Source organism: Sturnira hondurensis, unplaced genomic scaffold, assembly GCF_014824575.4.
Source record: "Sturnira hondurensis isolate 20B ecotype Veracruz unplaced genomic scaffold, ASM1482457v3 Scaffold0015508, whole genome shotgun sequence".
Classification (NCBI taxonomy): Eukaryota; Metazoa; Chordata; class Mammalia; order Chiroptera; family Phyllostomidae; genus Sturnira; species Sturnira hondurensis.
Window position 1 is genome coordinate 122397 of NW_028088139.1, and position 27367 is coordinate 149763.

General features: G+C 56.4%; 4 protein-coding genes and 1 long non-coding RNA gene across 7 annotated transcripts; all 5 read right to left on the reverse strand.

Moving 5' to 3' along the window:
- Window positions 1-928: 928 nt before the first annotated feature.
- VSIG10L (V-set and immunoglobulin domain containing 10 like) lies at window positions 929-7323 on the reverse strand. The gene is made up of 10 exons (XM_037064542.1): window positions 7265-7323; window positions 6341-7183; window positions 5669-5962; window positions 5229-5513; window positions 4492-4746; window positions 3744-4022; window positions 3158-3454; window positions 2168-2281; window positions 1791-1945; window positions 929-1279 (listed from the first exon to the last, which is right to left on the reverse strand). The coding sequence occupies exons 1-10, from the start codon at window positions 7302-7304 to the stop codon at window positions 1208-1210; spliced, it is 2634 nt and encodes an 877-aa protein (XP_036920437.1). The 5' UTR covers window positions 7305-7323; the 3' UTR covers window positions 929-1207.
- A 2712-nt stretch (window positions 7324-10035) lies between these two features.
- ETFB (electron transfer flavoprotein subunit beta) lies at window positions 10036-20566 on the reverse strand. Of its 2 annotated transcripts, XM_037064544.1 has the most exons (7): window positions 20435-20535; window positions 19890-20187; window positions 16127-16285; window positions 15810-15968; window positions 13482-13544; window positions 11162-11320; window positions 10036-10247 (listed from the first exon to the last, which is right to left on the reverse strand). In XM_037064544.1, the coding sequence occupies exons 3-7, from the start codon at window positions 16229-16231 to the stop codon at window positions 10077-10079; spliced, it is 657 nt and encodes a 218-aa protein (XP_036920439.1). In that variant the 5' UTR covers window positions 16232-16285; window positions 19890-20187; window positions 20435-20535; the 3' UTR covers window positions 10036-10076. The 2 variants fall into 2 exon arrangements, with proteins under 2 accessions (XP_036920439.1, XP_036920438.1); XM_037064543.1 differs by lacking the exon at window positions 19890-20187 and having other exon boundaries at window positions 20435-20566.
- Window positions 10555-11155, reverse strand: LOC118999816 (uncharacterized). The gene is made up of 2 exons (XR_005069180.1): window positions 10731-11155; window positions 10555-10699 (listed from the first exon to the last, which is right to left on the reverse strand). It is a non-coding gene; the product is annotated as an uncharacterized LOC118999816 (long non-coding RNA).
- Window positions 20567-21265: 699 nt separating the features above from the next.
- CLDND2 (claudin domain containing 2) lies at window positions 21266-22625 on the reverse strand. Of its 2 annotated transcripts, XM_037064545.1 has the most exons (4): window positions 22457-22625; window positions 22010-22147; window positions 21639-21758; window positions 21266-21382 (listed from the first exon to the last, which is right to left on the reverse strand). In XM_037064545.1, the coding sequence occupies exons 1-4, from the start codon at window positions 22623-22625 to the stop codon at window positions 21309-21311; spliced, it is 501 nt and encodes a 166-aa protein (XP_036920440.1). In that variant the 3' UTR covers window positions 21266-21308. The 2 variants fall into 2 exon arrangements, 1 of the variants encoding a protein (XP_036920440.1); XR_005069179.1 differs by lacking the exons at window positions 22010-22147; window positions 22457-22625 and having other exon boundaries at window positions 21266-21490; window positions 21639-21779.
- A 2135-nt stretch (window positions 22626-24760) lies between these two features.
- On the reverse strand, window positions 24761-26021 carry NKG7 (natural killer cell granule protein 7). Its single transcript, XM_037064610.1, has 4 exons — window positions 25502-26021; window positions 25270-25416; window positions 25051-25185; window positions 24761-24962 (listed from the first exon to the last, which is right to left on the reverse strand). The coding sequence occupies exons 1-4, from the start codon at window positions 25656-25658 to the stop codon at window positions 24904-24906; spliced, it is 498 nt and encodes a 165-aa protein (XP_036920505.1). The 5' UTR covers window positions 25659-26021; the 3' UTR covers window positions 24761-24903.
- Window positions 26022-27367: the final 1346 nt, after the last annotated feature.

The following is a 27367-nucleotide window of genomic DNA, read 5'->3' on the forward strand; positions in this document are numbered from 1 at the left end:
AGCAGGGGGCTCAGGGTCTCTAGGATCTAACCCACAACTAAGGCTGGGGTTAAAGAAGCATCTTCTTATTTATTTATTTATTTTTAGAGAGAGGAGAAGGGAGGGAGAAAGTGAAGGAGAGAAACACTCATACGTGAGAGAAACATCATTGATCAGCTGCCTCTTGCATGCCCACACCCCCAACTGGGGACCTGGCCTGCAACCCAGGCACGTGCTCTGATGGGGAATTGAACCAGTGACCCTCCTGTTTGCAGGCCAGTGCTCAATCCCCTGAGCCACACCAGCCAGGGCTAAAGAAGCATCATCTAAGATGGCAATGGTCACCTTTCCACTTGAGAAATGAACAACACAGGAGACAGCTGTGCTCCAGATAGAGCAAACTCTAGGGGCAAAGACCCGAAGACAAAATAAAGGGCAGTGGGAAAGCCTGTGCCCCTGCAGTGGTGGGGACACGTGTTGGAAGGGGAGGTCAGAGAGGCCAATGGAGGCCAACCCAGAAGGCTTTGAAGGTCATGATGAAGAGTTCAGACATCTGGAGGGCAATGGGCAGCCACAGAAGGGTTTCAGAGAAGAGGGGCATGTGCTTGGATCCGTTTTAAGATGAAGACTCTGGGAGTTGGGTGGGTATGGCCTGGAGGAGGCAAATTGGATGTAGGAAGACTTTTCCAGAAATGAAGCAGGTCCTGGGTCCAACAAGGAGCAGCCCAACAAGCCTGCCCCTTTGCTGCACGGTCTGCACGTCTTGCCTGCTCGGTGGTTTGCAAGGCGCACTGGTTGTTGTTTATTTATTTATATTTTTAGAGAGAGGGGAAGGGAAGGAGAAAGTGAGGCAGAGAAATGTCAGTGTGTGGTTGCTTCTAGCGTGGCCACTACTGGAGACCTGGCCCGCAACCCAGGCATGTGCCCTGACTGGGAATCAGACCAGTGACTCTGGTCCACAAGCCAGTGCTCAATCTACTGAGCCACAGCAGCCAGGGCTACAAACCACACTGTGAGATCATCAGGAGTCTCCTCCAGCCCAGGAGTCCCACCTCCTTGGTTACACAAATATAAGTAGAGTCTTCAGAGGCAAGAGAGGGCGACAGGAAGTCCCACTTTCTGAGTCTGACCTTCAGGCACAGCAGGACAGGAAGGTCCTGCCTGCTGCTGAGTAAACACAAGACGTCCTGTGCAAAAAGTCCTGTGTGGAACAGGCGGTTAGTCCTGGTCACACCTGTGTGGCTGCCCGAACAGTCTTCGGGCCCCCAACTGGAGAGATGACTGGATTGGGGCCAGTGACCTGGAGGAGAGAGGAGGGGTGAGGGACAACCTCAGGGGTTACACTGGATCGGACCTGACTCACCCATTTCTACAGCACTAGCTCTCCTTATTCAGAAATTAGCTGGGTTTCCTCTACTTGCAAGGAATAAAAAAAAAATGTCCGCTCACCCTTGGTAAGAGATAAGACATGCAACAACCCACCTTTACCAGGAAAAAGAAATCTCATCCCTCCTTGGAGAGAAAATGGAAGTTTTTTTCCATTCTTATGGAAAAGACAAATAAAGGAGGTTCCATCTTACTCCTTTTGGGGGGAAAAACTAGAATGTCACTCTTCTTTTAAAATACTTAAATGTTGGGTGGGAAGCCCTGCCGAACTTTTGTATATATTTTTTGAAAGGATGAAAGTTTACCAGGCTTGTAAACCAACAAGTAAAGCTGGAGGAAGAGAATGCAGACCATCTCATCTCCCTGACTAAATAACATAAAAAGTCCACACTCTCTCGGCAGGTCATTGGGCCACCCACACTCACTTGGTGGACCCCCGTTGGGCTGGGGTCCTCCAGTGGGACTTTGAGGGGCAGAGGCTGTGGAGTCTTCACCGGAGCCATACTCTGCATCTTCTTCTCTAGTGGGGGCACCACAGGGATAAAGGTGGGTGGAGGCTTCTTTTTCATGGGAGTCTCTCCTGGGAGAGAGGAAGAAAAGAAACAGAAATGTGATTGGCTGCTCCAACTCGCCTACCCAGCCAATGGCCAGGGAAGCTGGGCTGAGAGGTGGAGCCTTCCAGCTGATTAGCTGGTATGGAGGGAGCTGGGTGGGAACTGTGACCTGTAACCACGTTGATTGGTTCAGCCAGGCTTCCAAAGGGGTTTTATCTAGGGACCCTTCTAGTTGGCCCCTTGCTCACCCCGAAAACGACGCAGGCAGCAGACGCACAAGACTATAAGTGCTGCCATGAGTGCCAGGCCCAGTAGGGAGCCCAAGACAATGCCGGCGATGGCCCCAGGGCTCAGGGTGTTGCCTGGAAGAGATAAAGAGGAGGGTAAGGTGAGTGAGAGCCAGAGTTGGATCAGTTTTCCAAGTCTGCTGTTCCAACCTTCTCAGAACCCAAACTGGCAACCCTGGCCTGTGAACCAAAGGATCATCAGTTTGATTCCCAGTCGGGGCACATGCCTGGGTTGCAGGCCAGGTCCCCACTGGCCGGTGCTTGAGAGGCAACCATGCACTGATGTTTCTCTCCTTTCCCCTCCCTAAAAATAAATAAATAAAATCTTTTCTAAATTATTTAGTAAAAAAAAAAAAAAAGGAAAGATACATTGACATCCTAACCATCAGTACCTGTGAATGAGATTTCATTTGGAAATAAAGTCTTTGCAGATCATTTTGACTTGACCACACCTGCTCTATTTCCAGATAAGACCACATTCACAAGTACTGGGGGTTAGGAGGTCAGTAGATCTTTTTGGGGGAAGACACAATTCAACGAGTCAAGTCAAGATAAGAAGATGAGGGTACATCCTATTCCGGTATGACTGGTGTCCTTACAAAAAGAAGACAGAGACACGCACAGGGAGGAGGCGGCTTTGGGAAGCTGGAGGCAGAAATTGGACGGATGTGCCCGCAAGCCAAGGAACACCAAGGATGGACAGGCACCTGCAGAAGCTGGAGGAGGCAAGTCAGCTTCTACCCAGAGACTCAGGGGGAGCACAACCCCACTAACATCTTTATTTTGGACTTCTGGCCTCCAGAGCTGTGGGAGAATACATTTCTGTGGTGCCAAGCCATCCGCGGTCCTTTGTTACGGCAGCCCCAGGAAACTCATCCGGGGAGGAGGAGGATCCAGTAAAACCGACTGGGGGAGGCAGCCCAGGAGAAGGGTCCCACAGCCCCAACTCACCAACACTGTAGATCCGGCTTTGTGAAGGGATTCCTGGCTGGCCCCCCAGGATGGGCATGATACGCAAGGCCCAGGTCCCAGGGTTCTGAGGAGGGAGGGGCACCACAGCTGACCGTTCCTGAGGCCCCAGGATGAGCAAGGAGACCCAACCCTGGTAGAGGATGGCTCTGCTCAGGTTGGGCCCCTCCGGCCGGGCCTGGATCTCAAAACCACTGACCACAGCCCCACGCTCCACATCCCACGTCAGCACCGCAGAGTCCTGGGCTCTCTGCAGCCTCCATGAGGAGATGGAGGGCCCTGGAAGGATCAAGATGGGGGGATGAGATGTGTGAGTCCTAGAGGGAAAGGAAAGGGGGCTGTGGGCCTGGACTCATAGATTCCAGGGGGAAAGGATCTAAAGACTCAGATTCTGAGCCTATGAGGAAGAGGGGCTGGGGTCCTGGCATCTTGGGTCTGAGGGAGGAGGGGCTGGAGTCTGGACTCCTGGGTCTGAGGGAGGAGGGGCGGGGGACCTAGACTCCTGGATCTGAGGGAGGCGGGGCTGGGGGACCCAGGCTTCTGGGTTCTGGGAAAGGACAGAACTCACCGATGAGGGAGATCTGGTCGCCCCCAGCACCCAGCACCCCACTGCACAACACGGAGTAATTTCCTAGGTCCCGATCCAAGCTGAAATTGCCAATGAGGAGCCTCCGCCCGTCTTGGCTGAGTCTCAGGCGTCCCCCGCTTCCGGAGACCAGGGGTCGCCCTTCCCTGGCCCAGGATGCTTTCGAAGGTGGCAGGCAGCCAGAGGCCTCTAGCACCACCTCTGCCTCCCCTGACCGCGTCTTCTCCACCATCGGATGCAGCAGCACCTCTCGAGGGGCCTCTGCAGGGGCAAGAAACCCAGTCAAGTCCTTGCCCTAAAGTCAAAGAACAAGTCCTGTGCCCTTTGGTGAATTAGCAGTGAAACCTCAGCGCCTTAGTTGAGTGAGGAAGCAACGTCCATTCCCTGTCTCCCCCTCATTCATTCATCAACTGAGTTCCTTAACCAGGACTTATTAAAGACCAGGTCCATTATAAACCAGGTCTTAAGCTGGGAAACCCATGTCGTTCTCAACCATTATTACTCTGAACACGTGGGAAGGTGTCAGCCCTCCTCCTGGGTCCAGGAAAGAAATTTTTGTCCCTGTTCCCGCTTGAAGGTATAGAAAAAACCTGGGTCCTTTTGTAGAGTTACAAAGGAAATCCTTTTCTCTGGAGTTAAGAAACTCCATTTCTCTCATTTAGTCCTAAAAAAAGCTAAGAAATACACTGTTCTCCTCAGGAAATGGGATAGAAGTCCCACCAGCTCTCACCCGGGGTGACAGTGCAGGTGCGCGTGGCCATCAAGTGGCGAGCAAGGCAGGTGACAGGGACGCCGCTAAGCCGAGGGTGGGCGGGGACAACTGCCAGGAGTGCAGAGGACATCGGCCCCGCGCGGACGCCTTCAGGGAGGCCCTGGAACTGTAGGGAAGCGGCGGGGACCCCACCAGGCCACCAGCAGCGGAAGCGAAGGCTGCGATCCTCGGGACCCCCTTCCACCGAGCACTGTGGGGACCCAGAGGGCAGATCTGTGGAGTGCAAGGAGAGATCAGAGAGGCAGCCCCTCTCCCTTCTCCCCTTTAATCCCCAACTCCCCGCACGTTCACTCGCGGGTCTTCACTGAGCCCCGCCCCGTAGGAGCTGACCGCGCCCCTCCAGGCTGGCCCCACCCCTTATCCCAGTATTCCCGCCTCTTTCCCAGGGAATCCCCGCCCTTCCTTGCCAGCCCCGCCCCCTCCCGTGTATCCCATCCTCTGGCTGTTTTCTCCACTTCTCCTGAGCATTCCCACCCCTTTTACCCGGAATCTTTGAGCTTCCGCGATGGTCCCACCCCTCTGCAATTGCCACACCCCTCCCCAGTGGCCCCGCCCCCACTCCCAGTACCCCAGCCCCTCGCTGGCCCCGCCCCTTCGCCTGGGAAACCCCGCCCCCGTATTTGGCCCCCGCCCCTTGATGGCCCCGCCCCTTGATGGCCCCGCCCCCGCGGGTCCCCCGCCCCGGCTACGCTCACCCGCCACGGTGAGGTGGAAAAGAGAGCGGCGGCGGCGGCCCGTACGCGGGTTCGAGGCCAGGCAGGCGTAGGCGCCGGCGTGGCCGGGCTCGACCGCGGGCAGCAGGAGGCGCGGGCCGGCGGGCACCGCGGCCTCGGCGGGGTCGGCCAAGCTCCACGCGAAGTCGGCGGGCGGCCGCGAGGCGGCGGTGCAGCGCAGGGTCACGTTGCTGCCCGCGGTGACGTAGCGGGCGGGGGCAGCGTCCCGGTCGGAGGAGATCGTGATGACCGGGGGGTCCGGGCCGTCTGGATAGAGGGAGGGGTTCGTACCACGAGTGGTCGGGGTCACTCGGGACCCCTCCAGGGTCCCCAGGGACTAGACTGTCAGCCCCTCTTCCCCAGGGAATGAGGAGCCGGGGCTCCCAGGCCCCGCCCCCGACCCCAGGCAGACGCCCACTCACAGAAGACGCTGACGTCGGCCGCGGCTTCAGAGTGGCCGAAAGGGCTGCGGACCTGGCAGGTGTACCGGGCGTGGTCGCTGCGCACGGGGCGCGCGATGAGCAGCTGGTCGCCCTCTGCGCGGATCCGGGGCAGCTCCGCTCCCTCCGGGTCCGCTGCCTCCAGCACGCGTCCGTCCCGGCTCCAGCTTAGCTCCCCGCGACCCGGCCCCCATCCCAGGCAGCGCAGCCGGAGTTCAGTCGCCCCTTCCTCGGTCTCCGGGGCCTGGGGCTGCACGGAGAGTTGGGGTAGAGGCTCTGGGAAAAGAGGAACTTGCTCAGGCCCCGGGCCTCCTTTTTCCTTAGGTCCAGGACAGCAAGCGCCAGGCCCTCCACCTCCTATACCAAGCACTTCCAGGCGCTGGCGGGACTTCCTCTAACGTCCAGTTCTCTTCTCACAGACACACGAGTCTTAGTGTCTTGAGTCTCTAGAGAACTCAGGAATCTTGATCCTCTGATCCAGCTTCCCTAAGGTGCCCTGACCTTGGCCCAGACCCTCTTCTCCTCTAACCCAGAAGTCCTCTCTCTTGTTTCCTTCTTCTGGGGAGAAAACAACCTCAGAATAGCAGTGACCTGCCCGAAGGTCTGGCAAAGCAGCCCTGGCAGCCTGCTTTCTGGACCTCGGGGTTCACTTACCATATACACCCACCGTGAACTCCCGAATCTGCCGGGAGACCCCAGCACGAATGACCTCAGCCGTGTAGACCCCAGCATCCTCCTGCTGGGCAGAGGCGAGTTCCAGGCCCCCTCGGGTCTGGTCAAATCGTAGGCGATCTCGGTTAGCAGGGTCCAGGCTGAGCAGAGGGGCTCCTGGCCCCAGGCCCCCCGCTGCCAGCACCTTGGAACCCCGGCGCCAGACAACCAGAGGGGCAGGGGGGCCAGGGCTGGGGACTGGAACCAAGGGGAGTTGGATGGTGGTCCCCACTAATACAGCAAGAGGCCCCCCCACCTGCTGGGGGAAGCTTGGCTCTAGGGGCACCTCTGCAGGAACTTTGAATTCGGGGCTCTGGGTGGGGAATTTGAAATCCAGATCCTCGGGGGAGAACTTGAAACCTGGGCCCTCCACAGGTACGTTAGCTCCGGGGACTTGGACAGAAATGTTTGAAGCTGGGTTCTTAACAGCAAAGGAAGACTCTGAGTCTTTGGCAGGAACTTGAGAACCCAAGATACCAGGAAGTACTTGGGAATCAGAGGCCCCAGAGATGGTGGGGTCCAGGCCTGACTTTTGGTCCTCAGCAGAAACATTTGACTGGAGGGATCCAGTTATGTTGTCCAAATGCAGGGCCTCGGGAATCCATTGGGAATGGGGGACATCAGCAGTGGCTGTTGAACCTGGAGACCCATCCAGAAATTCCCTGGGGAGTTTGTTGAAAGAAACATTTGAGCTGGGGCCCTGGGAAGAGCTTTGAGAGTCAGAGATGAAGTTGGTTTGCTGAACTCCAGAAGAAGCTCTGAGAGTGAGGACGTCTACTCCGGAGGCTGCAAAGGAGAGGAGGGGTGGGCGTTGAGGGGCTGCTGAGAAGGGGAACCCGTGGGCAAGGGGCTGAGCAGGAGACTTACCCAGGAGCAGGAAGAGCGGCAGAGCCTGTGAGGTGTCCATGGTGCTGGCCGCACCCTGGAGGAGGACACTGGAGTGAGACTCCGGCAAGCCCAACAGGACTGGTAGCTTCCTGGGCGGGGAAGGGAGCCAGACCCAGTGGGAGGCACCAGGATCCCTCACCCCAATCTGGTGGCTGACCCACCCACCCCACCCCACTGGTCCTCATTAGCTACTGTCATCTAAGGGGAGATCCAGCCTGACCCTTGTCCCCAGACCCCCAGAGGAGAGAGAATGAGAGCTAAGTCCCAGCTGAAAGTGTGGGAGCAAAGCCAGGAGACTTCCTGGGAAAGGGTGAGGTGACCTTTCACAGAGCCCCACTTTTGATGGCCATGGCCTCAGCTCGAACTTCCTCCTCCCCAGGGTCCACTCTGTCCTGCTTGCCGCAGCCTCAATAAACGCACATCTGGCCCTGATCCTCCTCTGCTCCCGGCCCTCCCATGATTTCCTGTTGCCCTCAGGACCCAGTTTCGAGTGGCTATCTCCCACCCAGTCATCTCTTCTGAGACCCAGAACTGCATGGTCAACCCCCCCAGAGCCTCCACACCCTGCGTCCCACTGAACTTAGCATCTTCCCTCTACTCTGACCCTCCTTCTGGATTCTTCATCTTGACTACAGTTCCACCATTCGTGCAGCCGCTGGGGAGTCTTCCACCCTCCTCTGTCCTCACAGCTGTGAATCTCTGAATCCCACCCCTCCTGCCTCCTGCATCTCTGTGTGACTTCTTTGCCTCTGTTCCCACTGGCCAGGCCCCAGCATAAGCCGCATCCTCTGCCCTTGCCCCCTCGTTTAGCTTTCCATCTTCAGCCTCATCTCCTACAGTCCGTGGATCCCCACGTAGCCCTGAGTCTACACCCAGAGCTGCCCCTTCCTCCCACAGCTCCTCAGGGCCCTCAGAAGATATCCAAGGAATTTCCAGATCTTGTCTAACCTAGACCCATGCACTCCGCCCACTTCCTCCTCCCTCCAGCACTTACTCTACAAACACCCTGCCATTCTTAGGCCTGTCTCTCCCCTTCCAGATTTGCAGACAGTTTCCTCCGCCTGGAATGCTCTCCTTGGCTCCCCGCCCTCCTCCAACCTGACTAAACCACAACTTGTCCTTCAGGTCTCTTATTATGAACCAAAATAATAATTACCACTTACCACGCAACAGGAACCGTGCAAAAAAAAAAAATGTTCCACAGACGTTATGGGCTGAACCCTTCCAAACGCCCCATGAGCCTGGTGTTTACCATCCCGGGGACTATGGCTCAGAGAAGGACCTGCTAGAGGCTGCACAGCCAGAGGGAGACGCTGGGTGGTCCAGCCCAGGGTGATCAGGCTGCTCACTCCTTCTGAAAGTTTTTCCTACCATCCCATGCTGGTCTTAGCAGGTCCCAGGTCTTTGAGCTTCCCCAGGTAGTCTTGCTATGCAGATAATAATAATGATGATACTACACAGTGAGCATTTTCTGCCTGTGGAGTGGTTCTGAGGGTACCACATTACCGCTTTAAACCCCATGGGGTAGGTTTTACAGTTTACAAATGGCTGCAATTCTAACTTCCTCCCATTAAGGAATATGGTCTCTGTCCCCTCCCCTGGCATCTGTGTAGGCTCTGTGACCTCTAGGCCAAGAGAGCACAGTAGAAGTGACCCCACGTGTCTACACCTAGGCCTCAAGGGACTGGCATGGTCCATTTCCTGTAGCAAGGAACACTCCCGCCATGCTGTGAGGAAGCTCAAGCAGCTCCATGGAGCGATGTGGCCCCCTAGTCAACAGCCAGCTCAAGCCCACAGCCCCAGCCAGCCTGCAAGCACATGATGGAGCCGCCATCTTGGACATCGATCCTCTAGATCCACTTGAGCCATGGAAGTGAGGCGCGCTGTTTCGGCCAAGCTCAAATCCCAGGTTTATGAGCAGAATAAATGATTATTGGGCCAAGCCGACAGCAGACGACCAGATCACAGGCAGTTACTAACTGCATCCGATGGAGGAGGAAACTCAGGCTTAGAGAGTAGGAAGGTGTCGAAGGTCCTCCTGGAGACAGGGGTGGGTCAGGATCTGAACCCAGGGCCTTGGGACCCAGACCCCAGGCCCATAACCACTACACTAAGCTCTTACTGTTTCAATAAGCCCAGTGAGGAAACTGCGGCTCAGAGATGGGGAGTTATTCACTCCACACCTGACAGTTGGTAAATTTGAGAGCAAGTCTGAAACCATGAAGTCTGACTCCAGGCCCTGGCTCTTCATCCTGTACTAGGTTTTGGTCGTCTCTTGCCTGTCTCCCCAACCAGAATCAGAGCTTCTGGCCTCCTTCCCTCCTGCACCCCAAGTCTCAGCAGGTGCCTGGCACCCAGGAGTCCCCAGCAAACATTTTGCACGTGAAAGCTCTTCTATGGCCCCTTCCCCCGACCTCACTGATATCTGTCTTTCGAGACTCAACTTAGATGCCAGCATACTGGGAAGTGTCTTTGACCCCACAGGCCTGCTCAGATGTCCCATGTGGGCTCCCAGTACCCAGTGCTGCCTCACGCACAGGACACAGCACCCCACCTCACGGTGGCCTTTGCCTAGGTCCATTGCCCCTTCAACATGGAAGCATCTCAAGGGCAGGGAATGGATGTGACTCACCTGGATCTACAGCGTTGCCAAGCACAGGGCCTGGCAGCTGGGAAACTTAAGTAAACTTAAGTAATTGTTGAATGAATCAAAGATGTGTGTTCATGGAATGAGGTAACAGAGACAGATGTCGAGAGTCATAGTTTTATTGTCAGGTTTCACGGAAGTGGCTCAAATCCGCCCGATCTCCCTCAGCTTGGCCACCAGGTCTTCCGTGGTCTCCACCTTGACACCAGCCGTGCGCTGGGGTGGGTCTTCCACACTAACCACAGAGATCTTAGAGGTCAGGTCCACGCCCAGGTCCCCGGGCTTGAGCACCTCGATCTTCTTCTTCTTGGCTTTCTGCATACAGGAAGCCACACTTCACAAAGGCGCCAAATCCCCTGCTCACACTCCTGCAGCCCCCATGGGTGCCGCATCTGCCGGGTGATTCCCATTGGCTAAACCCTTCTAGACTTCCCCATTGGCCAGAACACACATGACCTCTTACAGGGCCACACCTGGTGCGGACGATTCCTGTTGGCTGGGAGGTCCCGGGAAGTCCTCCTGTGGCAGGAGTCCTCCTTTAGTACACAGCCTCGGGAAGCCCCTCACTGGCTGGAATGAACTGGCCAACTCATCCTCTGGCGGTAAAACTCTTTAGACTTTCGGCTAAACTAACCCATTAAGTTTACCCTATTGGCTGAGATGATTCCATGAACCCATCTTATTGGATGAGATAAACTACTCCAGTTTCCCAATTGGCTGAGATGACCCACTAAACTCTCCCAATTGGCTGAGATGACCCACTAAACCTTCCCTATTGGCCGAGATGACCCACTGAACTCTCCCTATTGGCTAAGGTGACTCATTGCACCCATTGTATTAGCCAAGATGACCCACTGAATTCTCTCTGCTGGCTGAGATGACCTATAAATCCTCTTCATTTAGCTAGGATTACAGAATGAACTGTTCCTATTGGCTGCCATCACAAGGGGAAGTTTTTTTTTTGTCCGATGAAGCCTCTCTATTGGCTGAGGTAAACAATAAACCCTCCCTGTTAGCCAAAATAGCCTCCATGAGCTCTCATTATTGGCACAAATGACACTGAACCCTCTGTTAACCGGGATGACCAGTAATCCCTTCCTTTGGAGGAGATGTCCCTTAGGTCCTGCCCGTCCCATCTGACCACCAGGGAGGCACAGGGCCGGGAGGCACAGGGCCTGCAGCCCTCACCCGCTCCCAGGCCCCCAGTGACCTGTCTGCCTGGCGCTCACCATGATGTTTGGCAACGTGGCATATCGGGGCTCATTGAGCCGCAGGTCAGCGGTCACCACAGCGGGCAGCTTCAAGCGCAGGGTCTCCAGGCCCCCATCAATCTCCCGCTCCACTTTCAACTTGTCCCCTTCCAGCGTCAACTGGGAGGCGAAGGTGCCCTGGGGAGGGACAGCGTGAGGGGAATACGCAGGTTAATTCAGGGCAGGCCGGGAGCAGTCCTCCGCAGGCCACTCTGCTAAGTGCAGGCACGGAGCCGTGGACGAATGAGGACAGAAGAGGGAGAATCCTGCAAGGTGAGGGACGGACATCAGGTTCAACAGTGGGGGGAAGCCACAGAGAGGACCTCAAAAATCTAGGGGAGGGTGTCTTTACTTTCACTGGAAGCCAAGGTGCAGGTCCTAACACCCTGAACCCGCCAGTGGGTCTCCCTTCGTTAACAATAATGAGCACATATTGAAAATTGGTGCCATTGGAAGTAATTTAAGTGAATTAAGTCATCAGATCCTCATAGGAACTTTAGAAGAAAATGTTATTATTCCCATGTTACAGATAAGGAAAACTAGCCAGAGAGAGGCTCAATGACATTCCTCCTGTCACCTGTAGCTGGCAAATCCAAAACTGTTGCCTACACACCATTGTGTCCCCAGGAGTTACCTTCAAGGCCCCTCCACTGGGCTGACAACAGCCTTGTGTGCTCACCTCCCTCCTCAAAACATCCCCTAGGGCCCCTTCTTCTTGGGTCCATGCCCATCCTCTGGCCAAGGCCCCTTCGCCCCTCAGCCCTGTTTCATCATTTCCTGACCTGCACAGTGTCTAATCAGCCTGTTCTCTCCCCTCACTGAGTCTTTCAGGTCTCAGTTGGAATGTCCCATTATTCTCATGGGCCTCTTTTGAGTGCCCGTGAGCCCAGCTCTGCAGGTCCATGGTGAGCATGACCAGGCCCTGCCCGGCTTCAGGGGGCACCTGCCCTGGCCACCCACACCCAGGCGAACACGCAGTCACCACTGGCTGCGAGCGACTTCTGAGGGCATGGAACGCAGCTAGTATGATTGAGGGAGGGCAGATCTTTTTCTAATTATTTTAAATTTAAAACCCAAGAAGCGAGATACACTATGAGGATCGTGGTGATGACTTCATGGATGTGTACATGTTAAGAGTTCGCCAAACTGTACATTTCAAATATGTGCAGGTGTTTGTAAGCCGGTTATATCTCAACCAAGCTGTTTAAAAAAAAAAAGATTCTCAAGGTAGTTGTTAGAAAATGTTGAAGTCTGTTTGGGAAAACTTGGGTGTATGGATCTACGTTTTCAACTGTGAATGTTAGAAATCTAAATTAAGTATTTCTAATTGAAATTTTCTATTCTCTGAATTGAGACTTGCTGTCGATATGAAATACACACTGGATTTCGAAGATTTCATACCGAAGGATAAAAGAATGGGGGGATTGGAGGCTGGGTGAAAAAGGTGAAGGGATTGAGAAACACAAATTGGTGGCTACAAAACGTTCACAGGGATGTAAAGTGCAGCACAGAGAATATAATCAGTGACGTGACAATAACTACGTATGGTGTCAGATGGGTACTCGAACTATCTGGGGAAACACTTTGTAAATTATGTGATTACCTAAACACTACATTGTACATCGGAAACTAATACAGAATGCTACTGAATATCAACTGTGACTGAAAGTAAAATAAATAAATAAAGATATAGAAATGGGAAAAAAATGTAAAAACAATGCAAAGTAACTCGATATTTTTTTATATTGATTACATGTTGAAATAATATTTAAGATATACTGGGTTAAATAAAATACCATTAAAATGAAGTTTGCCAGTTTCTCTGTATTGCTGAAACGTGGCTATGAAAAATTTTTTAATGACCTCTGTGGTTCGTGTTTCTATGGGACTGCCACGGGCTGGGACGGGGAATCTGGAGCTTGGAGGTGACATAAGCATCTCACAGAGGGTGAGCAAGGAAGGCCTCACCGAGGAGGTGACAGCTGAGAGGCCTCCGCCTGAAGGAGGGGCTGCAAAGCCCTGAGGTGATCTGAGGGAACCCGTTCCAGGCCGAGGGAACAGCAAGTGCAAAGGTCCTGAGGCAAGGATGAATTTGGTGTGGGTGAGGAGCAGCAGGGCTGGTGGGGATGGAGCACGTGAAGGCCCAGACGAGGCCTGCTGTCCTGGCTGGGTGCTCCTCCACCCTGCCCGCTGTTGCTGCTGTCCTGCTTCATGTCTGCCTCCCCCAAGGGCGACAGGGCGGCTGGGTTCGAAGCCCCCAGGCCTGGCCCTAGGCAGGTGCTATCCATTCTAGCCTCACCTGTGGCCAGTCCAGAAATCCAGCTGTCATCTGCCCTGTCTGGTTACAGTCATCATCAATGGCCTGAGTGGGAAAAGAGAAGACGGGGTGACAATGTGGCTCTCAGGCACCACTGCGGCCTCTGTCTGCAACAGTGGCTGGCAAACATTTTCTACAATGGGCCAGAGGGCAAATGTCCCATAGGGTCTGTCACGGCGCCTCAACGCTGCTGCTGCAGTGCACGAGCCGCCATAGACAACACGTGTGCGTCTGTGTAAACAAATGGGTGCCATGGTGTCCCAATAAAACTTTATTTACAAATTGGGGTCTCTGTGGGCCACGGCTTACTGACGTCTGGTCTCACATGATCCATCCCCTCACATGGGCCCAGAGATTGGCAGTCCCTCGTCCAGGGGCACAGAGGGCACCTGGCATCCCCAATGTCAATCTGTGCCCTGTCTGAATCTAATACAGAATGGCATCTGTATTAGGCAGATGGAGGGCCACACTGGGGAACTGAATGAAGGGGATCTCAGCCAATGAGAACATTCTGCCCCTGACTCCAGTGATTGGCTCAGGGATGAACACATGAGTCCAGCTAGACCAATGGAGAGTCAGCCTTGGGAGTTTTGCTAGAGCCCTTGGGAAGGAGGGTCTTTTTTCTGCTGGGGTCACTGGGTTGGTGGGACGTGAGCCTGGAGATGTAGAGAGTGAAGCCAAGACAGAGGAACAGAGCATAGAGCACCTATGTGACCCTGGATCAAGTTGTGCCTGAAGCTCTCCTCACCTGAGCTAATAAGTTCACTTTTTAAAAAATCCTCACCTGAGGATATGTTTATTGATTTTAGACAGAGAGGAAGAGGAGAGAGAAACATCAACTGTTTGCCTCCTGTTTGCACTCTGACCAGGGAATCGAACCCACACTCTGAGCGGAGAATTGAACCCACAACCTTTTGGTGTATGGGAGGACGATCCAACCAACTAAGCCACCTGGTCAGGGCTAATAAGTTCACTTTTGGTCAAGCTGGTGTGAGCTGCGATTCTGCCACCTACAACAAAGAGTGTCCTGGCACCTCCACAGCAGGAGGCCTAAGCCCCAGGAACTGGCCCCTGACAACCAGGATAAGCAGGACGTCAGAGTCTGAGACCCACCAGCAAACGCAGGAAGCTTCAACAGGCCGTGCCGCCAGCACCTGTTACCTGGGGAGCCGGTGTGGCACCTGTGCCTGCCCAGCCCCGCCCTTGCCATGCTGGCCTCCTCTATGGTGAGAGCCTCTGCTTCAGTTTCCACATTTGTGCTCTGACTGCCCTGCTGTCCCCTCCGTTTTATGCTGCCCAACATGGGCGGGACACCCAGTGACGCAGGTGGACCTATCAGTGTCCCTGGTTCCCCGGGGGCTGAGCTGGCCCTGTAGAATCTCTCCCTGCTGAGGCCCCAACGCCATCTCCGAGTCTCCTGCGCATCTCTGAATCTGACTCACTGTCTCTGACCCTCCTTCTCAGGCCCCCTCCCTGCTTCCTGATCTCCCCGTCCAACCCTGGTCTGTCTGAGGCTCTTCCGGTGGCCCTCCTCTGCCCTCCTCCTGGGTGAGGCCACCAGGTAGGGTCTCCAGGGCCTCCTCATGGAATGGACGAGCCCAAGCACGCACCTGCCTTGGCTGGGAGAGCCCTGTGCCCAGGGAAGTTCTAGGTGAGTTCTTGCCCCCGGGTAACTCTGTTGGCCCCCAGCATCCTCCCTAAACAAACTCCTAGACTCCAGTCTCTCCCCCTCCAGTCCTATTCCTCAGGGGGTCTCTCTGCACCCACAGCTGATCCCGCCGCTTCCTGGCTCCCAGAGCCCCCACAGCTCCTGAGTGCCCTCCGAATGCCTCCAATCTCTGTTCAAGCCCAGGCCTCGGTCAGAACCCATGTGGATGTTCCCACCCCTGCCTGTCCCCTGTGCCTCCAAGCCACCCTGGAACCTGGCACCGTCCCCATCTCCTCCCACCCCCTCATTCTGTTGGGTCAAGCTCTGTCCCTCCCGCTGGACCTGTCTCTGCTCTGTCCCCTTGGCCTGGGCCCAGGCCTCCTTTCCCCACCAATGGACAACCATCATGGCCCCTGGGTGCCAATCACCCTTATAGGGTCCCAAGGGGACTTTCTAAAGCCCACGATGACCCTGTCCTTCCTACTCAAACTCTCCACCAGCACAACAAAGTCCTGAGCTGTTCAGCCTAGGGGTCATGTGTGAACCTGAGCCTGAGTCACGGGCCTCTCACTGCACTCCCTCCACACTCCCAGGCAGGGGTGGCATGGGAGGGGTGAGTGGGAGGGGTGAGCGGGAGGGGTGGGAGGGGCGGGCACACTCACCTGCTTGCCCAGCAGGACCAGGTTCACCTTCTCCTTCTCTGCCAGCTTGGCCAGCACCCGGGCCACCTGCAGGGGACCCAGGCGTTCTGCCTCTGCAGCTGGCACCTCCACGTGGATGCCTCGGTCTGCGCCCATGGCCAGAGCAGTGCGGATGGTCTCCTGTCACAGAGAGAAGGGGCTTGCTTGGCTTCTAGCCCCAGGGGGATCCAGGATCCAGGCCCCCAGCCCCTCCTCCCTCAGACCCAGGGGTCCAGGCCCCCAGCCCCTCCTTCAGACCCAAAACTCCAGGCTGAGCACCCCTCTGGGCCCCGGGATACCTGGCACTGGGAGGGCCCGCAGCTGACAGCAATGATCTCCTTCACCAGCTTCTTCTCTTTGAGCCGCACGGCCTCCTCCACGGCAATCTCGCAGAAGGGGTTCATGGAGTGCTTCACTCCGTCTGTGACCACACCTGTCTTGTCTGGCTTCACCCGGATCTGCTCAGCCAGGAGGGGAAGGGACAGGGTCAGGGGTCAGTCCTGCAGCACCAACCCTCACACAGGCTGGATGGGGACAACAGGGGCCTGGTCGAGGGTCCCAATGGCTTCAGGGACAGAGCGGGACTACAATTCACCAGCTGGCAGAGGGTGGCCCTCTCACCCTCTCGGTCAGACAGTCCCTGGGCACCAGGGATATCTGACATGCTCGTCCCTACGCTGTCGCTGCTCCTCGGGCCTGAAAGAGTATTTCTCAAAGTTTTGTTGCATCACTCCCAGTGAGAAATGCATTTGATGATATCCCCAAATGTGTTATAAATACCCACACAAGGGCTGCAAGGGCTGTATATGCACCATCTCATTTAATTGGTAACAGCCCAGGAGGCAGGTGACTGCCATTACCATCCTTGTATGACAGATGGGGCAAGGGAGGCAGAAACAGGCCAAGCACCTTGCCCAAGGTCACACAGCAAGGCAGTGGCGGGACTGGAGTCTAACCCCAAGTCTGTCTTGGGAACCACGAGCGCCTCCAGGATGCCAAGCAAGCCTGCCCACAGAGACAGAAGAGTCAGTCCCCTCATTCTTTAGCCACTATATCCAAGCGGGTTTTTATCAAGTGATTTCCAATGGCTCTTCCTGAGCCCTTGACCCAGATCAAGGACTTCTGTTCTGTCTTTGATCTATTAAGCAAGTCGCTGGGCATGTTCTGGGGCTCCAGGCAGGGCACAGAGTGACCAGGACCCAGAGCCAGCAGGACGACAGCCCACGCCAGATGGGAGACAGTGGCCAGCAAGCAGTGACAGCAGCAAAACGCTCAGGCAGCGGGCTGTGCTCTGAGACCCTTCGACAGGACGCCTCGTGTGGGGGAGGGCAGGTGGAGAAGGTCCACATGCCCAAGGTGACCTTCGACCTGAGGGAGGAGGAGGGGCAAGGAGATGGAGGCAAAGCCACGTGCTCCCAAAACTGACAGAAGGCCTGGCTGGTCGGGGTTAGGCTCAGGGACAGAAACAGGTTTTGGGGGGGTGCCCCAAATTTCCATTCTTCGGAGGGTCCCTTTTGAGAAAATAAATAGCTAATCATGAAGACAAAATCACTCCGGCCTCTCCTTGGGCCTTGAAAGCCCTAAAGCTGAAGGCTCATCAGCCTCAGGGAAAATGTGTCCTTGGCCAGAAGTGGGTATTCCTGGGTCGCCAAATACCTATTAATACACTAGACACACAGACACCCAGAGAGAGACACACACACACATACATTAAGCAGAACATTTATGTTTTGAATAAATGAGTAAATAAACTCTCATTAATATTACAGCCAATCATAACAATATTCACTGAGTACCAGCCAACATTTACTGTGTGCCAGGCACTGTGTTAAGAGCTTATTTATCATCACTACAAGCCAATAAGGGAAGCACTAGCATTATTCCCATTGTAAGAGGAGGAAGCTGAGGCTCAGAGCGGCTAAGCAACTCCCCCAAGGTCACACAGCGGGAAGTAGGACCGGGCAGCTGGGCCGGGAGTCCACCCTCTGAGCTGTGCCAGCAGTGCACCTGCTGTCTCAGACGGCAGTGACCACATCATTCAGACTCCCCTCCCCACCCTGAGCTCAGATTCTGGAAGCGGAGACAATCACTAAAGCCAGACATCAGGAAATGACATCATGGGTTTCAAAGGGATCCCAGTTGGGGGGGAAAATTCAGCAAGGAAGCAGACAGGGACCACGGGGCTGAGGTTTTAAGTAGGTGACCAGGGAAGGCCTCACAGAGAAGGCGACATTTGAGCAAACACGGGAAGGAGGTGAGAAGGGGTGCTGGGAACACAGAGGTGGGTCAGAGCTGGCACACCCACAAAGAACTGCAGAAGCGAGGGGGGGGTGACAACTGGGTACACAAAGGACCGCAATTCAGTGTGGGGAGGGCTGAGAAAGAAAAGCCTAGTCCTGTAGGAGCACCTAAGGACACACCAACATAACCTGACCTGAGCAGGCAGAATGGGGGGCTTCCTGGAGGAGGCTATGCCAGAGAAGCACTAAACTTTGATGCAACACCCATCGGAGTTAGGCAGGACAGGGAGGGGTGAGACGCAGAGGCTGCAGGGAGAAGTGGGAAGGATGTCCAGGCAGAAGGCGCAGCAGGGACAAAGGCCCAAGGCATGGAGTGGCCTGGTCTGTTGGGGAAAGTAGAGCAGGTTGGAACTATGGAAGCACAGAGGGCAAGGAAGGGACAGAGGGATGCGGTAGGTTAAAAAGGGGACCAAGGCTGAACTTCAAAGGGCCTTGAACACCAAGCTGAGGGGTGGGACCTTTTCCTGAGGGTGCGGGGCCACTGGAGGGGCAGGGCAGCTCCAGGTTCAGGGAGACCCCTAAGGCTGAGAGCTGGGAAGGAAACCAGGGTGAGGGTCCATCAGGGAGGAGTCGAGGCCTGAACTACTGTAGCCATGATGATGGAGAAGAGGGAATAGGGCAGGGAGACAGAGAGGGCAGGTGGGCCGGGCTGAGAGCCCATGGACTGTGGGAAGTGAGAGGCGGGTCTAGCCTGGTGATTAGGTCATTGCCAGGGTTTGAATCAGTTATTTCTTCAGAAAGGGATGTCAATAGTCAGACACATCTATGGAGACAAGATGCAATGGAGGGGGCCCCAGGGCACTGTGGGCGGGGCGCATGCACCCACACTTTGAGAAAGCTTGGGAACTGATACCAGGATGCTTCACTTTTCCTTTCACGCAGCACACACAGTGAAGGCACCCATGTGCAGGGCCCCAGGCTGGTGAGGCTGGGACCCAGAGCTGAGTAAATCCCGTAAGCCTTCCTGGTTGGGGAGACAGATGTGACCCCAGATGTCTCAGGCCAGGGGCTGGGGCTGGGGCTGGATCAGGGCTGAGAGAGGCCCAGAGGGCTATGGAGCCCAAAGGAACAGTCAGAGGTGGGAGGAGCCCAGGAGAGTGGGGTCCCGGAACCCCAAGAGGAGCATGTTTCAAAAAGCCTGGAGGCAACAAACGCTGGGTGTGGAGCAGCTGTTGAGTGGAATGGGAGGGGCAGACTGGAGCAGGACGTGCCCTGTTTCAGTGCTGCCTGTCGTTGCCTATTGGATGATGGGGCAAGTAACAGAGGCCTCAGTTTTCTCACCTGTCCAATGGGATTAGTAAGTCTAGAGAATATTGAAAGAACCAAATGGGCGAACCTCAGCCAAGGACTTAGAACATTGCCTGATGAACAGTTAAATACCCACCAAATGTGAGCTGTTATGATTACTGAAATTTTCATGCCGAGGCCAGGCTCCTGGGTCCTTCTCCCCACCACATACCCCACCCAGCCTAGCAGGGGCTGCACTTCACCCCCCCAAAAAAGCCTCCAGCATGCCGGGTCCTGTGTGGGGCAATGCTAGGGACACAGAAGCAGGGTTCCAGTATGATGGGGTGGAGGGGGAGGGGGAGAGATTTGGATGGGCAGTCACCCACCAGCTTCTCTCTGGGGCAAGCCAAGCTCTCAGAGACATCCCCAAAAGTCTCATGGAGGCCGTGAGCCACTCCCAAAGACTCAGCAGACTGGCTTCCATCGCTAGCAGACACTTTTTCCCTCCCTTCCTAGCTCGAGCCTCTTCACTCACCCTGTAGCTTTGTGGGGTGGAACGGAGCTTCTGGGTTCCCCCAGCACCCTGTCTGAGCTCCTTTACAGCACGTTCCCTGTACTGTGAGAGTCGATGGAGTTTGCAGCGCAGCCTAGCGGGCGAAAGCGTGGCTTGGGTGCAAAGCGCTCATTGGGGTGCGGACTCGGACCAGGACAGCAACCTCGGCTCTGCCCCTTCCGGGCTCTGTGACCTCTCTGTGCCTCAGTTTCTCCATGGGTTAAACGGGGAACATGACTGACTCCTCCAGCATGTTAAGAAATAGCGACGGTAACTCGCCCTGCACGCAATTAAGACAGTGAGTTCAGAACCGGGGAAAAGGAAACGGAGTCATAACCCCGGAGCGGGGTTCGGATGTCAGAACCTCAGTCCTTGATCTTTGCCCTGAGGTGCGACTTTGACGTTCGGGGAGAAGAGCGGCAGAGATCAGAGGTTACGCGAAGACCCCTCATACAGAAGCACATCTCGTGATCCCAGAAGCACACGGCCGCGGGGCACAGGGAGGTGGGAGAGGGGAGCCCGGTCACCTTCACGGCGAAGTCGATGACCCTCTTGACTGCCACGAGCGCGCGCAGCTCCGCCATCTTCCTGCCTCCGCCACCGGCCAGGTCAGGCCCCTCCCTCCGCCTCTGGGTCCTGACGCCCCGTCCCGTTCTCTTTTGCGCCTGCGCCCCGGCCGCCAGCCAGTCATTCTCTACAGTGCCCGCCTCCGCCCCGACAAAGGGCCAATCGAGAGGCCAGAGTAGGGAGGTGTGTCAAGGATGGGGACCAATGAGAAGCGGGTCCCGGAGAGAGCGGCGGGACCCCGCGGGTACGGGACAGTGGCCTCTTGGAGCGGGGCTGACAGGGAACTAGGGGAAAGGTCATTCCCGGGAGGGAGACGCTCTCGGGATTGGAACTGTTGCCTGTCGTCCTAAATTTTTCCAGCGTCCTCGGATCTACCCCCGACTCTAGGTCCCTGCCTCTTCCTTGCCTCTCAAAGTCGCAGTGTCCGTGTCCCCACGCCCACCCCGTGCAGATGATGCCCCCGCCTCTGAGCCCTCCGGTGTCTGTCTCCTTATTTCCTCCATGTCCGTGTTCCTACAGCCTCTCCATGCGCCCCTGTCCGCTCCTGACTCCACTGCCACTTGTCCCCGTTCCTCTCCACATCCACGTCCTTTGTCCACTCCATATTTGTATCTCCATGCCCGTGTCCTCCAGGCCTTCACGTCCCCTATAGCTCCATGTCCTTATGTCCTCTCTGAGCCTCTATCTACCCCCCGTGCCCGAATCGTCGTGCTCTTCAGGGTCATATTTCCACGTGTCCACATCGCCTGTGTCCGCGTCCTCACATCCCCCAGAAAGGCAGGCGGAGCGGCGGAGGTTGAGCCGTTCCTTTATTCTGCCCCAGGCAGGCTGCGGTCACAAGCACACAGGAAACCCACCGATAGCATCTGTACTCTGCACGATCATGTCCGCCATCAGGAAGCAGAAGCCTGGCGGGAGGGGAGAGGAGGGCGGGTGGAGGGCGGTGGGTCCTGGGACGGGTGACCGGGAGGGCCCCAGGGCCTGGGGTTTGGGGCTCCAAGGCGTCTCTGCCTGGTCTGTGAAAGTCGGGAGTGGAGTATGGTGGGGGGGGGGGGGCTCTTGAGGTCAAAATGGGGTTTGCTGGAAGGGCGGCTGAGGAGTCTCGGCCGGAGAGGAGGGTCCCCTGGATAGGCTTCTCCACCCTCTTCCCGCTGTCCACATTACCGGCGAGAATACAGAATGGTAAAGCCAGCCACCCCGAAAAATAGGACCAGGAGAAGAAGACGTCGCTTTTCCACGCATTCTTTACGGTGTAGCCTGTCAAAGCGATCAGCAGCAGCAAGCCTGGCCCCGCCCACCCGCTAGGTAAGCAGGCCGGGAGGGGCTGCACCTAGGTCCCACCCAGACCACGCCCACCACCTAGACCACGCCCCTCATGGCGATCCCGCTCGACAGGACCTCGCCCGTCTCCCCCGGGGCCCGCCCTTGACCCCTCCCCTTCCTGCTCTGCTCACCCTTCTGGGTCACCAGCCCCTCCCCTCGGCTCACTTCCTGTGAACCCCTCCCCGTTGTCCAGAGGCCTGCAGCTGTCTCACCGCAGAGGAAGAAGATAGCGCTCGTAGTCTGGCCCCGCGAGTCGCTCTCGTGACACACAATCCGCAGCCCCATCACCAAGCCCACGATGCTGCAGCCCGCCGCCAGCACCATGCATGCCCCGGTCACCGCCAGCATGGCTGGGAAGAGTCGGCTGCCTCAGCCCCTCGCAGACGCCGCACCTGACCACCGCCCCCACCAGCCGGTACCGGCTGGCCCCAGAGTCAGGGGTTTGGATAGGGACTTGAAAGTCGTCCTGAGAGCTTGACGTGTGCGTGGTGGCTTCGATCACGGAGGGGCAGCTGGATCTGAGACCGTCGTGGGAGGAATTGAACGCCCCCCTCCCGCCGCAGGATGCGCCCAGCTGTTGTGTCAGGGGAGGGGGACAGCTGTGGTCAGTTCTGGGTCTGTGTAGTGGGGGTCTGATATCTGAATAGGCTGGGCCTCACTCTGGCAGGGGATGTTAGAGCAGATGCCACCGTTACAGTCCTGCCACAGGCCGCTGTGTCCCCCCGGGAAGCGGATCCAGTAGTTGGTGGAAGTGGAGAGAATCATGAGGATGTTGGCCAAGAAACCCAGTAGGGTGCCACCGCTCTGAAGGCTTCGCTTCACCCCCATGCCAGGGAGGCTGCTGTGGGGGAGGGGGGGCCCACCTGCATGAGGGACCACCACCCCTCCTGCCCCCAGGCCCCTCTCCAGGTTCAGAGACCCTCTCCCACATGTCCCTCCATATCACAGCTGGCTATCTTAGCACCCCTGCCGGGGCCGCTACTTCTGGGGACCTGGAGGCACCCCCTCCCCCAGCAACCCTGCCTGCAGACTTTGAGGCCTCCCTCCCCTCCAGGAGTCACTGCTTAGGAACCTCCCTGCCTTCCAGATACCTCCATCCCCCCAGTGGAATGTCCTTTTGGCCTGTCCAGTGTGTTCCCCACTCTCCACCCCCACACACCCAGCTAAGTGACTTACAGCCAGCTCCCGGGGCTTCTTAGAGGTAGAACTCAGAAGGGAGGGGGAAGGGGGACTGGGTCAGTCTCTGTGAGGCAGCAGGAGTTCCAGAACCCCCCTCCCAGCAGCCATTTAAAGAGATACCCGCCCCCCCCCCGCCCCCCGCCCATGACACTCACACACACACAGGCATCTCTCCCAGCAAAGCGACAGCTCAGAATCAAATGACAGGTCTGGGGGGGGAGCCTGAGAGCCGTGACAGGGTAGACCATGTCCTTCTAAAAAGCTCTCTGTCCTTTTCCCCATAAGCACTCCTGTTCCCTGGCTTTGACTATGCTTCCCAGGTGCCCACGTGGGCTCCTGCCCCTCCGGCTCCCTGCACCCTGTACCTGCCACCAGGTGAGTTTTCTCACTCCCACAGTTCCAGGGACCACGAGGCTCTGAAAGCATCGCAAACTCCATCTCCAGCCCTGGTCTCTCTCCCCAACCTTAGACTGGAGTCCTCACCTGCTCCTGGCTGTCTCCCAGACCCCTGGCACGCAGTCACTTTCTGCCTGAGCTCAGCAACTCCCACCAAACAGGGATAGTCCCACTGTCCCACCCCTGGGCACTATCCTTCCGCCTTTCCTGCCTCTCACCCCACAAAGCCCTTGGATCCCCAAGTCTGGTTTCTCCTGCTCCCTGAATCTTTCTGGCTCCTTCCCTCCTGTCCACCTCCTGCCCTGTTCCCAGTCAGGCCTTGTACTGACTCCTGTTTCACCTGTTGCATCCCCAAGCTCCTCTCTCCCTTTCAGCCTCTTGGGTGCCCCAGAGAGGGCTTGCTGGCCCTGGGAGCTGACACTGTCCCTCCCCTGCTTGCATCCTGGCTCCCTAATCCCCTTAGGAGAGAGTCGGTTTCGGCGTTAGGGGTCTTGGCTCCCACCCACCAGTCCATTCTCATTTTCTTCCTCCCACCCCCACATTGCACTTCCCGGCCACGAAGCCCTGTTTACCCTCTGTACACTTCCAGCCTTTTTCATGTTTCTACCTTGGAGTTTTTCTGCCTGGATTACCTTCCCTTGGCCCTTAAGAAGTCCCTAAACAGCCCTGGCTGATGTGGCTCAGTGGTTTGAGGGCTGGCCTGTGAACCAAAGGGTCACTGGTTTGATTCCCAGTCAAGGCACATGCCTGGGTTGCAGGCCAGGTCCCCAGTGTCGGGGGCACACGAGAGGCAGCCACACACTGATGTTTCTCTCCCTCTCTTTCTCCCTCCCTTCCCCCTCTCTCTGAAAATAAATCAATGCAATTTTTAAAAAAGACCCTCTTCCTCAGAAAGCTCACATTCACCTTCCCCCACGACACAACCACCCTTTGTCCCACACCCTGCCAGTGACCTGTATTAACCACTCCACCCCTACACTGGACTTGCATCCCTGTGAGACCCAGCAAACAGGATGTGTTTGGGAAAAGCCAGCAGGAGGGAGTATTAATTCACTCCCCTGAGTGAATGAGCACGGAGAACTAGAGCGCAGGCGAGGGACAGAGAGGGAGTGAGAAGGAAAGCACTAAAGCATGGAAGGCACGGGAAAGAAAAGAGAAGGAGAGCGAAGAGAGATGGAAACAGAAGTCGGAGAAAGGAGAAAAACCAGGTCCGAAGAAGGGGACAGAGAATACAGGGCACTGACCAAGTCCACCCTGGCCTCTCTCACCCTGGGCGGGAGTCCCCGGAGAACAGGTGGAGGTTTCCTACTCTTCTGGGTGCCCACTGTCACCCGTCATGGAGCTAGCGTGCCATCGGCTTGTGTCATGGGTGAATGAATCTCAGAACAACCAGATTCCAGCCATCTGTTTTTTGAATGAATGAAGACACAAACCAAGGGGCTATGGAAGGGCTGGGGGGAGGGCCGAGGGAGGGCCAGGGGCCCCTGTGGTTCCTGGCGTTGCCTTCAGACCCGCTGTCTTCACCTGCCGCTCATACGGTGTCGTAGTCAGGCCGGGGGGCCTGGCAGTGGGCCGCCAGGCTCAGGCTACCTGGAATGGCAGAGGTTAGCAATTGCCCCCACCCTGCTCCCTCAGAGCCCCCAGCAGGCCCTCCCGATCTCTTGGGGCAAACAGTTACCTGTAGTGAGAAAAAAGGCAACCGAAACCCAGCCCAGGTCGAAGGACCAGCCGAACCAGGACTGGACCTGGGGGTTTCCAGGTTGGCTCCACCGCTCACTGGTATAGACTGTCATAGCCACCAACATGGAGAGGGCTGGGACAAGAGACAAGAAGGCCGCTCAGTCGCTCTGTGGGAACTCGCAGTCCCCAATGCCCACGGGCAGCCCGGAGTCCTCACCTGCGGTGAAGGCTGTGATGGAAGAAAGCAGGGGGCCGCGGCCCGGGGCAGACAGCGAGGGGATGCAGGAGAGGACCAGGAAGCCCGCAGATACCAGGCCACACAGGGCAGCCAGAATGGTGAAAGCCTGCGTCACGCGGATGTAGCCTGCTCAGAGAGGGGACCGCTGAGGGCCTGTTCTCTCCGGCTCTTCTCCCCTAACCCCCAGACAAGAGAAACCACTCCTCCTTACCTGCGACAGAGTGCTGATCCCCCTTTGGCCAGAGGCCGGAATGAGATGAATAGTTGGGCCCCATGGCCACGAACCAGAAATCTGTGCTCATAGCAACGAGGACAGATGTCAGGGCCAGGGAGCCAGCCAGCAGGGCCAGAGACCGGCAGGGCTCCATGGGGGTGAGCACTGGGTTTCTGAGTCCTGAGGGACGAGGAAGCTGGTGGTCCAGACTCCTGGGCCTCTGAGAGAAGAGGCTGTGCCCCCTGACTCCTGGGGCCTCTGCGCTGCTTAAAAAAAAAAAAAGGAAGAAGAGGAAGCAGCCAGCAAGCAATATAGGCAACTGGAGGAGCCCGTGCTCCTGGCGAGCAGGCTGGATCTGTTTTAACTTTTCAGTTCCCGGCAACCACTCTGTCCCACGCCCTCCCTTCCTCGGTTGTACTGATAAATTCTCCCCTTCCTGAGGTCCTGGTTGTGTGAGGGGAAGGGTGTCATCACCATTAGTGGTTTGGTCGGTGGTTCAGAACATGTCTCTCTATCTCAGGTTCTGTACCTTCCCCCCGCTCCCCGGAGCCCTCAACACCCAAGGGGGCTTCCTGGAAGAGATGAGAGAGAGGCTTCAGCTCAGAAGTGGAGGTGGCAAATGAGGCCAGGGTGTAAATTAAATGTGAGGAGGGATGTGGCCAGAAGGGACAGTTGGGGGTGCGTTATGTTTTCTTGTGGGTGTTGCAACCTTCCGGTCTGGTACAGCGGGGCCCTCACTCTAGGGTCCCCACAAAAGGAGGGGGCTGGAGGCCGTGGTACTGGGGCTGAAGGAGACATGACCTGCAGGCGTGGACACCAGGTCCTGAGGGAGGAAGCCGGGGTGGGCCGGTGGCGGGCTCAGACTACTGAAGCTCTGCTTGGAGCTTACACTCAAGGCAGGCAAACGGTGGAGAATCACAATTCTAAACGTCTGTGGAGGGAAAGACACGCCCACATCCTTATCTATAAATGAGCTTGCAGATAGCTCTGCTCTGAGCATGGCTGGCTTTATCACCAGGACCATGGTAGCTGGCAGGGGGCTTCTTCCTCCCACACCAGCATCAGGTCATGGGCAGCGCTTTGCCTATGAGCAGGTATAAGTGCCACAGCCCTGGCAGAAGGCCCAGGCAAACTTGACCCCTGTGAACCTGGAATGGCCCTGAAGAGGACCCCTGTTGTGAAGACAAACTAAGCCAACAGTCCCAGGACTGCTGGAGAAGGCAGAACCAGTGACCCAGCAGGCCAGTTCTCTTCCTTTATGGGAGAGGCCCCATCCTCCACCCAAACCTTCACTAGTGAGGTGACCGGCCATTCCTGAGAACATGACCTCAAGGACAGGCTCCCAGAGGTGGAGCCAGGTCATGAGCAGCAGGGTCACCAGCACAAAAGTGGCCGTGGACACGACTCTGGTGAGGAGCAGGTGGACAGGCTGCAGGAAGTCTGGGCTGTGAGCATGTGGTTAGGGGGAGATTGAGAGCACTGAGCCCTCTGTGATCTTGCCCCCACCCAAAACTCAACCACATCCTCCACCCCATCCCGATTCCTATCCTAACCCCATTCTAATTTCCAAGCCCATCTTTAAACTCCATCCCACCCGACCTCAAACACAACCCATCCCTTAATCCCAGCTCCAATCCCTAATTTATCACCATCCCTAGTCCCAACCTAACTTCATTTTAAAAAAAAAAGATTTTTTTTTTTAATTTTTAGAGAGAGGAGAAGGGAGGGAGAAAGAAAGAAAGGGTGTGTTGAAAGGCAACATCAGTGTGTTGTTGCCTCCTGAGTGCCCCCTATTGGGGACCTGGCCTGCAACCCAGGCATGTGCCCTGACTGGGAATCAAACCAGCAACCCTTTGGTTCACA